This window comes from Alexandromys fortis, unplaced genomic scaffold, assembly GCF_014885135.2.
Source record: "Alexandromys fortis isolate MF-2015 unplaced genomic scaffold, M_Fortis_MF-2015_v1.1 scaffold_397, whole genome shotgun sequence".
Classification (NCBI taxonomy): domain Eukaryota; kingdom Metazoa; phylum Chordata; class Mammalia; order Rodentia; family Cricetidae; genus Alexandromys; species Alexandromys fortis.
In genome coordinates, this window is record NW_026068336.1 from 377,150 (window position 1) to 389,190 (window position 12,041).

General features: G+C 52.9%; 1 protein-coding gene across 1 annotated transcript; it reads right to left on the minus strand.

Moving 5' to 3' along the window:
- Positions 1 to 385: 385 nt before the first annotated feature.
- Positions 386 to 7,451, minus strand: Sh2d6 (SH2 domain containing 6). The gene is made up of 14 exons (XM_050132850.1): positions 7,046 to 7,451; positions 6,363 to 6,484; positions 5,526 to 5,668; positions 5,349 to 5,431; positions 4,780 to 4,802; positions 4,149 to 4,209; positions 3,729 to 3,807; positions 3,231 to 3,261; positions 2,925 to 3,104; positions 2,819 to 2,894; positions 2,634 to 2,692; positions 2,295 to 2,378; positions 1,972 to 2,130; positions 386 to 679 (listed from the first exon to the last, which is right to left on the minus strand). Exons 1-14 carry the CDS (start codon positions 7,206 to 7,208, stop codon positions 563 to 565), a joined length of 1,380 nt encoding a protein of 459 aa, XP_049988807.1. The 5' UTR covers positions 7,209 to 7,451; the 3' UTR covers positions 386 to 562.
- Positions 7,452 to 12,041: the final 4,590 nt, after the last annotated feature.

A 12,041-nucleotide genomic window follows, 5' to 3' on the forward strand; every position in this document is an offset into this window, starting at 1 on the left:
CTAGCCCATAGAGTAGGCAGGCCCACAGGACAACATCACTCTTAGGAACTGTGAGGCCTTTTGGGGAAGACCTCTGATTCTATTCTCAGCATGTTCCAGAATTTTTCCACGAGGCTGGAACAATAGCTCAATAGTTAACAGCCCAAAACTGCTCTTCCCAGCACCTAAATCTTGGCGGCTCACACCCCTTCCCGCCATCTCCAGCTCCAGGGTATAGGACACAGGCCCTCACATGCAGGTACCCACACATAGGCACACCTACTGTAACACTCGTAATTGAGAGGGAAAAAAGGTATTAAAAAAGAATGCAATCAGGAAATGTTTATTGACAGTATACTATGTGCTGGTAAAGCAGCCCCTCCCAGAGTGTGTTAATCCCCCCAAGCGTGCGGTTAAAGGAGAGGCAACCTCCCCAGGCAGCCCTTCTCAAAGACCTATCACTTCGAACCTGGGGGGACTTTGGAGTGGAGGGCTGCCAGGGGAAATAAAGCAGCCCAGAGTGGGAGGGGAGGCTGAAGGGGCACACCATATGCCAAGGGTGGAGATGTGTACCGCCGTTTCCTCAGGGCTTGGTGGGGAAGAGCAGGCAGGTGAATCCCCGGCTGCCGCTGTGTCTGTCCACGAGGGGCAGTGGGTGCTTGGTGTAGTGCTGAACCATGGCAGCCACGGAGGAGAAGAGCTGCAGGAGGAGGCGGGGCGTCTGGGGGTCTCTGAGCTTTATTCTGCCAGCCACTTTCTAAGACAGCCGTGGGGCCTAGCAGGGGAGCTGGCCGACAGTTTTTTTCTAGATATTTTTCTCCTCGCTGTGCCATGAGACTGCAATGCCATTTTGCTGTCTGGTTTCAAGCCTGCAACTGCCCTGGCGTGCTCTGATGCTGGCCAGGCTCGGGTTTCCAGAGCTAGGTGACAATTGCTTTAGGTCTAGGCCTCTGCCCTGGTCTTTCTCAAGGGAAGCTGAGTGATGGATAGCTTTGATAGGCTGAAGTCTACCAATTGCTGGGGAGAAATCCCTTGGAGATTTTTACCCTCCTCTCAGATGGTCTCAGTGCCCTCACCTTGACCCTATGAAGACTGAGCCCTTGGCGGGAGGAAGTACTTCCCCCAGAACAAGGTGGGTCTCTGTCCACAGTGCCAGATATCTGAGAAGATGTTCCGGCCTCTGTCTTCTGATGCACTTGCTCTGTAGACCAGGCTGGCCTCAAACTCACAGAGAAACCACCTACCTCTGCCTCCCGAGTGCTGGGATTAAAAGTGTGTGCTGCCACCACGCAGTTTAATTTTGTTTTCACACAGGATCTCACTGTGTAGCTCTAGCTGGCCTGGATCTAAAGAGATCCATCTGCGTCTGCCTTGCAAGTGTTAGGATTAAAGGTGTGTGGCACCATGCCCAGCTACCTTGTTTTGTTAGATTTTTTAAAAATCTGTTTTCATGGGTATGAATGTTTTACATATGAGCACCCATGCATGCAGTGCCTGCAAAGGCCTGAAGAGGGCAGTGAATCTCTCAGAACTGGGGTTATGGACAATTGTAAGCTGCCATGTGGGTACTGGGAGCTCAACTTGGGTCCAGACCAATAAGTGCGCCTAACCACTAAGCCATTCCTCCAGCCCCAACCTTGGTTTTTGAGACAAGGCCTCTCGCTGGCTAGAAGCTCACTATGGAGGCTGGATGGCCAATGAGCCCAAGATCCGGATTTCCACCTCCCCAGCACCAAGATTATAAACCCAAGCCACCACACTTGATTGATTTTGCATGGGTTCTGGGGGACAAATTCAGATCCTTATATTGCAAGGCTTATAGACAGAACTCTCTCAGAGGCCATCGCCCTCTGTCGTTTCTGCTCAACCCAGGGTGGGGGCCAGAAGCAAACTGTGTGTTTCCCCCAGACACACACATGCTCTTGGCCAGGCCCAGGGTGCTGCACTGTGGTCCACCTTGCTGATTTGGCCCATGGTTCCTCCAGCACCCACCTCCTCATGATTCCTGCCCTCCCGGCCCAGGGCATAGTGGTGTCCGCCATCCAGTTGCCGGATGGGAATGTTGAAGACCCGGCCTTTGAGGAGCACCGCCAGAGTGAAAGGCTGCAAACCGTGAGGCCCAGAGCTGAGACGCACCGTATAGGCTCCGTCCTGTGGAGGAGACCCCACCCTGAACTTCACCTTCTGATTGCCTAAGCCCAGCTGAGCAATCATGTTCCGTGCCTCCCTGACCCTCCTCCTGCTGCCAGCCTAACCAGCCACGGGCAGTGAAGAGAAGGGATTCCAGAGAAGGCCAGGAGTGCACAGATGCCCACCTTTTGGAAGTGAAGCAGGGCTCTCTCCACGGCTTGACGGTCACAGTTCCCTGAGTACCAAGGCTGACCACGGAGGCTCCCATCCTACATAATACACAGAGTCACTCAGAGATGTGTTCAGGCACTCGGTTGGGCATGGAGGGCAGAGAACCCTGCTGTACAACTGTTTGTGTGTACATCTGCCAGCCCCAGACTGAGCCTGCGAGCAAAACCAAGTAGTGTCTGGGCCCGGAGTGCAGCATGGGGGAGCTGGACACTGTGTTCAGTGTGTGTTCCTTGTGGTGGTCCAGGCCTCAAGCCAGGAGTGCTCACCCACGTCTGCCCCCAGCTTCTGCTCACCTCGACAGCAGAGGTGCTCGGGGCAGGGACTATAGAGGAAGCGGACAGCCTCCGCCCTGCTGAGAGAAGCAGAAAAGAGAGTTGGGGCCAGGAAGGGATTCGGTAAGCAGACTTCATGGGCAGGGGCAGCAGCAGAGGGCGCCATGCCAGTCCGTTCCCAGGCTCAGCACTCTTGGAGGACCCACCAGACAGTCCTTGCGTGACATCCAAATGAAAACTGATCTTGGGACACACACTGGCAGCTTCCCGATTTAGTGCAGATCCTGGGAAATGCCCAAGAAAGTCCTCTCAGGCCTGACCGTGGCAGAAATTAGAGCTGCAAGGACCTGATGAGGTGAAGTGGGGCCTGGGAACCTGGGGGTGCTCTGCTGTCTGCAGGGCTGGGAGGGAGGGTGTGGGAGCCCTGGCAGCAGCATCCCATTCAGGCTGTAAGTGTGCATACTCACCTTTCAACGGGGTATCCACCGTTCCCTGGGACACAGGAGGCCTGGTCAGATGAGAACTAGACATCCAAGCTACTACCCACATCCAGAAGCCGCACCCTGGGCCTCCTCCCACCCTCTGGGCTCACTTCCTCCTTGAACACTATTTTCTTACCTTCCAAGACTCCCGATGAGCAACCATGGACCTGCACAGGATAAATTGGAAAACAGAGCTCAGATTTTTTTTCTTTTCTTTTCTTTTATTATTTTTGAAGGGCTGGAGAGATGACTTAGAGGATAAGAGCACTGGCTGCTCTTTCTAGAGGTCCTGAGTTCAATTCCCAGCAACCATATGGTGGCTCACAACCATCTGTAATGAGGTCTGGTGCCCTCTTCTGGCCTGCAGGCAGACATGCAGACAGGATACTGTATACATAATGAATAAATAAATCTTTTTAATAAACATTCTTCTTGAGACAGGGTCTCACTATGCAGCATCAGCTGACCCAGAACTCTATGAAAACCAAATTGGCCTTGAACTCAAAGAGATCTACCTGCCTCTGCTGCCCAAATGCTGGGACTAAAGAAAGGTGTTTGCCACCATGTCTGGCCTCTGGGGTTTCCTTTCTTCGTAAACTAAGTGCCCCAGGGTTTTCCCACTGCTGTCACTCACTTGGGCAATCCAGATGTTCTTGGCAGAGGGACTGGGGGTATCGGGGCTTTGGAGCTTGGAGTCCTAGTCAAGGCTGGGACTAAAACAGAGAAGGCAGGTAGGGTTTGGCTGGGGACAAGGCAGGGAAGTCTAGGCTGACCAGACGTGACTCAGGACAGTCTAGCGGTCTAGTTCTGTTCCCTTTGCCTTGGACTCTCCTGAGCCCTTTGAATCATAGGGAGATAGCAGCTTGGTGTCCCAGCTCCATCAGATGAGAAGCTCCACCCAGCCCTTGGCAGGGACAGTGTGGGTCCTCTTGGACTAAAGGCAGAAATAAAGATAGCCAGGCGGGGTTTGGAGGGTACAGAAATGGGGTCAAGAGAGAGTGTGCTCAAGGGTAGCTGAGGGCTTTGAGGGTGGGTGGGGCAGGCGCTTGCTCACATGGCTCCGGCTCACACTCCAGGTAGATGTCCTCACTGTGTTTCTCTTCAAGGTCTGTTTCCTAAGGTATGAAACCATGGGCTTCACTAGACTTGTGGTGCCTTTTAGGAATCATAAGGGTGGCCAGGAGGTAGAGGCAGAGGCAGGTGGATTTCTGTGAGTTCAAGGCTAGCCTAGTCTACAAAAACTAGTTCCAGGACTATTACACAGAGAAGCCCTGTCTTGAAAAACAAAACAAAAACAAACAAACAAAAAACCCAACAAAAACAAAATACACACACAAAAACAATAACAACAACAAAAAACAAAGAGGGAATAAGAAGGCTGTGCCTCAGCTAGTGGGAAAGGGGAGATGAAAGAAGCCCCTGATTAGAGAGGGGTAGCTCAAGGCACCGCACTCCTCCTCATCTACACAGTAGGGGCCTCTCTTCAGTGACTTCTCTTTTAGGGGTTCCCACAGAGAGTGGAGGAGAGGCTCTGAGTGACACCCCCAGGACCACTGGCTTATCCCTGTGGGAGAGGGAAGGACGCTGCACCAGACCTTCCCCCCAGGCTACCTAGGTGCCCACCCACTCCTAGCAGCTTTCAAGAAAACTTCCCAAGACTACGGGGTAGAGAAGGAGTCGCTCACCACTCTAGCAGGTGCACCTCGCCCTAGAAGGAAAAAGGAGAATCAGCACTCGTGAACATTGGCGGGTGAGGAGGAGCCTGGGCCCCCTTAGTCCCAGTGCCCCTCAGAGCCAGCTCTGGAGACCCAGGAGAACACACTGCATTTGCTCATTCTCTTTCTTTGTAACTCTGAAATCTCACCAGACTTGACCTCTCACTGAATTTTCTAGACTTTACTCCAGATAACTTCATGGTGGGAGAAACAAAACAAAACAGTACAATACAGCCACCTTCAAGGTCGTGAAGGTTTTTCAGCAACTAAGAAGAGGGGCTGTGCCTCAAGTAAGCTGTTTGACTTTGGGCGGGGGAAAAAGCAAACTCTCCTGCAACCTGTTTTAGGTAGGATGGTTCACGCAGTCCATCCCCGTCCTGACATCCTAGGGCTCTGGGTCACTGGCAAGTCTCTGGACACTGGAGGCAATCATGGCATGGATAGACTCAGAGTGGTGGCCCCAGGGGCCCCCAGGGATGAGGAACGGTATACACAGGAAGGGCCTTAGATTTGACCTCTTCATTCTAGGGTGCCCTCACCTGATCCAGAGATCACAGGTCTGCTTTTGAACTGCCTGGGGCATGGCAGTTCATGTCTCTGGGCCTGTCTCCTCACTGTCTCACTGGTGGTAACAATACTTATACTGACTGCCTCCGGGGCAAGGCAAGCAAAAAGAATGCCTGGCTAGGAGGTGTGCAGCAAGCCTGGTTCAAGGCAAACCCAAAACTTTAGCCTGTGGTGGAGAAGTCTTCACTCCCAATGTGCAGCCAAGGAAAGAGGGGGACACCGCTTTACCTCGCCTTCCAAAACCAGGTCCCTGCTTTGGGGTTGCAGGCTGCAGGCTCATTGCAGACTTCAGCTGTGGGAACGATGGGGTTGGTGAGGGAGGGGGAAGTGAGGAGCAAGGAGGCTGGGGTGGGAGCAGTAGAGCTATGTGTGTGCTCCTTTCAAATCCAACACTGACTGTTAGCGTGCCTGATGTCAACCGAGCAGGAAGAGCAGGAGTTCAAGGCCAGCCTGGGCTCCAGGAGACCGTCTTTCAATAGCCCCCCCTCCCCCAGAAAACCCATCCGAACAAACAGACAAATACCAAACATTACAAGAGAGATGCAGAAGGACAACACCTTCTTTACTGTGAACTTTCCCTGTGTGTTTGTTTTCTTTATATTTAGTCTATAAAATAAAAAGCAAAGGGATAGCTTGCAAAACGGGTAACCAGATCACAGTGGGAAAGGGAGCTGGGTGTGAGATCAGCTGACCGCTCTGCCCAGAGAGGGCTCCTAGGGCCCAGAACCTAGGTGAGGTCAAGCTGAGCTTCCATCCAGCCCCAGCAAGGATGGACAAGAGGAGGAGAGGAGCCAGAGCCCTGTCAAGCAATGGGTAGACACAGAAGGAACAGAAGGACCCTCTAGACAAGTGGGAGGAGCTCCTCAGGGTTATTGGACTCTGGCTTCTGCTGCACGGGGCACCAGAGGTCTCAGGGCTCTTAGACTGTAAAGGTGTAGTGGGGATTGGGGGGGCTTGCTTAGGAGACCTCCGGAAGAATCACTCACCGGGAAATGGTAGCCAGAGGCAGGGCGCGGAGGGAAGGAAGGATTTGTGGGGAGTCCTCTGGCCACTGTAGGCTGAGGCAGGGGTGGCGATGATTTGGATGGACCGAGAGGCCCAGGACGATCTGGAAAAGACTCTGTGCTTTGTGGACTGGGAAGAGGGAGGGAGTTCTTCCCTAGTCTGTTCAGTTTTCAACACTTCCCACCTAGCCCCCATCTCTCCCTCCTTCCTCCTGTCCCCTCTACTTATTGGCTTCCTGACAGCCCCATCTCCATGGTAACTGGAGACAGTCAGCTTCCCTGCCCCCACCTGACTGAGCCCAGGGGGTGAGAAATGCCAGTGGTGGTGGCTTCTCAGGGCACTCCCACCCTGGCTGGAAAGCTGCGCAGAGATTTAGAGGGGGGAACGCAAGGCCCTAGGGACTGGGTTGGGCTTCCTGCTTTGTCAGTGTTGCCTTGGTTACCTCCCTCCTCCCTCCTGCCTCCTTCCCATTCTCCCTCTTTCCAGTTTTTTCCCTCCCTTCTTTCCTTGTTTGCCCAGTCAAGAGGATTCGGTGGCAGTCAGTTGAGCTCCTTCCCTACCCCAGCTCAGGCAAGGGAGGAGAGCTCGCTTCTCCTGGACTCCTTCATGGTTGGGCCCTCTTGCCCTGACCCAGCCTCCCAGCCTCTCCCTCCTCCATCCTCACCCAGATACAAGGAGTCCTCTTTAGAGCCAAGAGACTGTGCAGGGGCCAGGCTGAGGGGCGCAACCTCGCAGGGGGGAAGCTCATATTTATCCTCCTCTTCTACCTCCTCCTGAGCCTTCAAGAAGGGATGCTGGTGGCACCGGGAAGATGGGGCATGGAACATGTCAGGTCCCAGGATCCAATGCTTCCCTTCTCTACGCCAGCCCCCGTCTTCAGCAATTGGCCTTACCTTGTGTCTCCAAGTCTCTGAGTCCGGCAGGAAAGATGGCCTCGGTATATTTTTTCTCCAAACTGGGGTGTCTGGATAGATAGATTGGGGTGTCTGGATAGACAGACTGGGGTGTCTGGATAGATAGATTGGGGTGTCTGGATAGACAGACTGGGGTGTCTGGATAGACAGACTGGGGTGTCTGGATAGATAGACTGGGGTGCCTGGATAGACAGACTGGTTTTGCTTCATGCCACCCGCTTCTAGTACAAGGCTTTACTCCCTCTCTGGTAAATAACAAACCATCTGCCCTTAACTATGGGCTACTACCCTACAGATAAAGGAACCCATGAAAATGGGCATTCCTAGCAGCAGAAGCAATGAGACAGGGGTGTTGAAACATGTGGACCCCTGCAGGGGTTCCACCTATGGATGGTTCTTGACCCTACACCAAAGGCAGGTAAGAGAATCAGGCTTGAGGGCTAAGCCTTGCTGGACAATTGATGGGACAGGCTATCTAGAGTCACTCGGAGCGATCCAACTTTGGGGGACCCGGGTCTGCTGGGATCCCGTGACCCACTGTGTTACTTACCTACACATCTGGCAGGTGGCAGTGGTGGCCCCAACCTGTAAGCAGACTCTACTCAGCTCTGTCCAAGGGGACCCTTTCTTGTATCAGGGTGACACCACACTCTAGACTATTGGCACCTACAACTATGAATGTTCCCTGCAGACGCTGTGTGACATGGTGGACCTGAGGTCAGAGCAATGGAAAGAAGAGACTGGAGGGAGGGGCAGAGCTGGAGGCCTTTGGTGCCCAGCTGGTGCCCTAGGGAAGCTGGCCACAGGGCTGGCAGAGTGGAAGCTCACAGATGGGGCAGAAAGAGATGCCTCTCGCAGAGAAGGAAGACACTTGCAGTAAGCGAAGACAAGGGGACACGCAGGAGAAAGGTGTACTCACCGGGCCCTGCCGCCACTGAACCTGTCCTAGAAGGGAGCAGAGGGAGTGGTCAGTACAGCTGGGATTCCCCATGCCCAGAGTCCTGCACCTCTAGAGTCTGAACAGCCACAGGTGCCTGAGGCTCCTCTGGGACCAAGTCTCACCATGGCAAGGTGGATGAGCTGAGCCCTTTTGCCTCTCCAGAGCCTAGGAGCTGCCACAAATGTCCTGGGGCACAAGAGTCTATTATTTCTGTTATTTGCATATTCTAAGTATTGGGAAGGTTCCGCCTCTACGTGTGGTCTCCCACCCCAAATGGACTTTGTCCAGGACACTCCCAGGGCCCCCTGCTCTCCCTCTCATGGCTGTAGTCTCCAGCTTTTCTGCCGAGCTAGAAGAAAGAACTAAGATGGCCCATGTTGGGGTCTCGGATAGAATCGCCTTTGCAGATCTGTACGGGTTACGTGAATGGACGGATCCCTGGCAGTCACTTTTCCTGGTCCTTAATCTTGTTTTCGTTGTTGCTGGGTGGTGACCACCAAACAGGAGAAGTTAAAGGTTAGGGAAAATCCAGAACCTCTCATATTTCACGTAACTGCTTTATTCTCTAATGGAGGTGGCTGTCACTTGTCTCTTTACCAAGCTGGGTGTGGTGGCACACACCTTTAATCCCAGCACTCGGGAGCCAGAGACAGGCCGATCTCTGTGAGTTTGAATCTTGCCTGGTCTACAGAGTGAGTTCCAGGACAATCAGGGATACACTGAGAGACCCTGTCCCTAAAAGAGCAGCCAACCAACAAAACAGCAACAACACAAATCTACTTATCAAACATCTAGTACCCACTGGTCGCTGTTCCAGGTGGCACGGAGGCTCCAGAAGAGAGCAAGCCTTGCGTGTGCCATTTCCACAGTGGACTCTGAAAACAGCTTCCTGATGCAAGCACCAGTTTCACGGGCACTGTCGAAGGAGGATGCTCAGCCTGTTAGTTGCCTCTTACTGCAGCAGCAATGCCAACACCGAGAGGCTTAAACAACAGAGATTCCGTTTCGTCCCAGTTCCCGAGGACAGAAGGCCAAGACTGGGCTTGGTTTCTGGTGTGGCCTCTGTTCCCGGCTTGGATTCCACTACTCTCTGTGTGTCTTCGTGTGGTATCAAGCCTGTGGGCACAGAGGGAGGCTGGGCTGGGCCTTATTTCTTCTTATAAAGACACAGGACCACAGCATCAGAGCCTTTCTCTTACGACCCCACTTAATTGCCTCCCTAAATGCTCCATGCCCACTGACAGCCACTAGGACCAGAAGAGGGGCATCTCCACTCAGTCCTTAATGTAGAGGCTCTGAGAAACGGTCAGGTTTCCTGGGCTGGGGTGGAACTCAGTCGACAGAGCACTTGCCTAGCACACACAGAGCCCTGTCGTTGATCCTCTCGCACCCTATAAAAACCAAAGGTGGTGGTGGTGGTGCACACCTGTGATTCCAGCAGGAAAATAGAACTCAAGGCCATCCCGGGCTGCTTATCACAATAAAGCCCAGCTTGAGCTACTTAAAGACCCTGTCTCAATAAACAAACAAAGAACAAAATTTTTAGAGTCACTAGGGTAACTCAGTAGGGAGCCCAGGTGGAAGTGGGGGGATGGAGAAGACGTAGGATCAGTCCCACCTAAAACTAGGCCTTCCCTATTCGAACCAAGAGACAAGGAGCCATCTTTCTCATTGCCTCCTGCTATGCAAGAGGAGAGCAAGGTCTGGAATCACTAACTATGGGAACAAAGTCTACAGGCCAGACTGAGTGGAACATTCTAGATACCACCCCAGACCAACCTGAACTGATAGAGTTTCCCAGCGGTACCACTCTCCCACCCTCATCTCAGCTACTCTTTCCTGCTCAAGCCTTTGCATAGGCAAATTGCAGGGCCTGGGAGCAGGGAAGGACCACAGGGAGGAGAACAGAGTCTGTGTCTTCTCCACAGCTGCACAGAGGTGAAGGGGGAGGGGAGCAAGGGACCTGCTTCAGCAGCCTGGTCAGAGGAGGGATTTGAATGTCCCCTTTCTCTGACTGGGATCGCTTTGTGCACACCATGACTGTCCCTCTGGATGAATTCCTGGATGGGGTTCCAAGGGCTCCTGTTCTGAAGGTTGACGTCCTCACTGGCAGCTCCCGGGCATCCATTTCATGGTGTTTTCAGAGCAAAGAGAGAACTCATTTTCTGAGGTCTCATCTACTGATATCAAATGTGAGCAGTCCATAATTTAGGCCAGGATAGTCAGCTAACCCTTAGGGAACACAAAGCCAGTTCCTCCACTTGCCCTGCCACTGGAGGGCTTATTTAAAAAGTCTTAGGTCCCCAGATGCTCTCCAAGACTACTAGAATTAGATGCCCCAGGCAAGAGCTGGGGTTCACACTATCTATAATGGCGTCATCTCCTCTGAAGTCAAGTCTGAGGAGTCTTGCTCAGTAGAAGATCTGGGTATGGCTTCTCATAGGCCATTCTGGAGTCTCCTATAGGCCTTAGCTCGTTAATACAGGGCTCCCCCGCAGAGGCAGAATGACAGAGGCCCAGCCCCTGAAGGGCGGCTGGAGTGGTGGAGACAGCAAAGAGAAGGTGAGCTTCTCTAAACTTCGTTTCCTTTCGTGTGGACGGGAACATTAGCAGAAGAGTTCACGCGGTGCAGAGGTAGCTCAAGACTGCAATCCAGGCTGAGGCAGGAGGATCACGGAGAATTCCCGACCTGCCTGCCCTAATACAATGTGAGATTAAATCTCAAAGCAAACAATAAAACCCAGAAGACATCCGTCATTGGCAGCGCTTTCTGGGGGTTCAGTTAGCTAATGACATGAACTCAGGTCGCCATCGCTGAAGCTGTAGTTGCCCCAAAATGGAGGAAGTGGCTAGGTTGGGTTTAGGTCCTGGTATCAGCAGAGGGAAGGCAGCAACTGGAAGGTCTGGGTGGCTTCTGTGGACCTGAAGGAACACAGGAGAGCAGGCTGTGGCCTAGGGTCTCAGGGAGTGCAGTGTGTAGAGCCGGAGCCTCTGAGGCGCTGGTGTCTGGGCTCTCGGAAGACTGAGGGAAACAGAAATCAACCTATTGGGCTCCTGGGCATGCCAGTTATCTTTAGGGGGTGGCAACCACGCTACGAATGTTTCCTTCAATTCACGGAAGTCAGACACCTTCCAAGCCTGCTGACAGGTGCTAGCATTGTGCCAGCAAGATGCCCCATGCCAGGCATTAAGCATGTCCCCAAGGCAGCATAGTGACAGATGGACTCTCTCCAGAGGTTGCTGGGGCTGAGAGAGGTGGACAGATGGTCGGTGCTGGCAAAGACTATGTCTGTACCGAGCATGCCTCTTCCACGTCGGCTTGGCCAGGACCTTTGGTCCATTGTTTCTAGAAGGTACTCTGGTCTTCCTGGAGATGCTGTGAGCTATAGAATATTTTTGCCCTCCAGATTTATTGAGCACAACAAGATTCTGAACACAGTGTCCTAAACCTGCTGCCTCTAAACATGAGACCAGCCTGGGCTATGTAAGACCTTGCCTCAAAAACCGGACCAAATTATCCTGTGGCAGTAATGCCCACCTGTGACCCTAGAATTTGGGAAGAGGAATCAGGAAGATCAGGAGTAAGGGTCATCCTTGGCTACTTACTCAGTTCAAGGCCAGCCTAAGCTACAAGAGAACCTATCCCAAAACAAGGCTGTTGAGATGACTCATCAGATAAAGTCGCTTTCGATAACCTGTTCAATACCCAGAACCCACATAAAGGAAGGAGAGAAAGAGCTTTTACAAGGTGTCATCTGACCTTCATGTGCTCTCTGGCACACACACACACACACACACACACACAC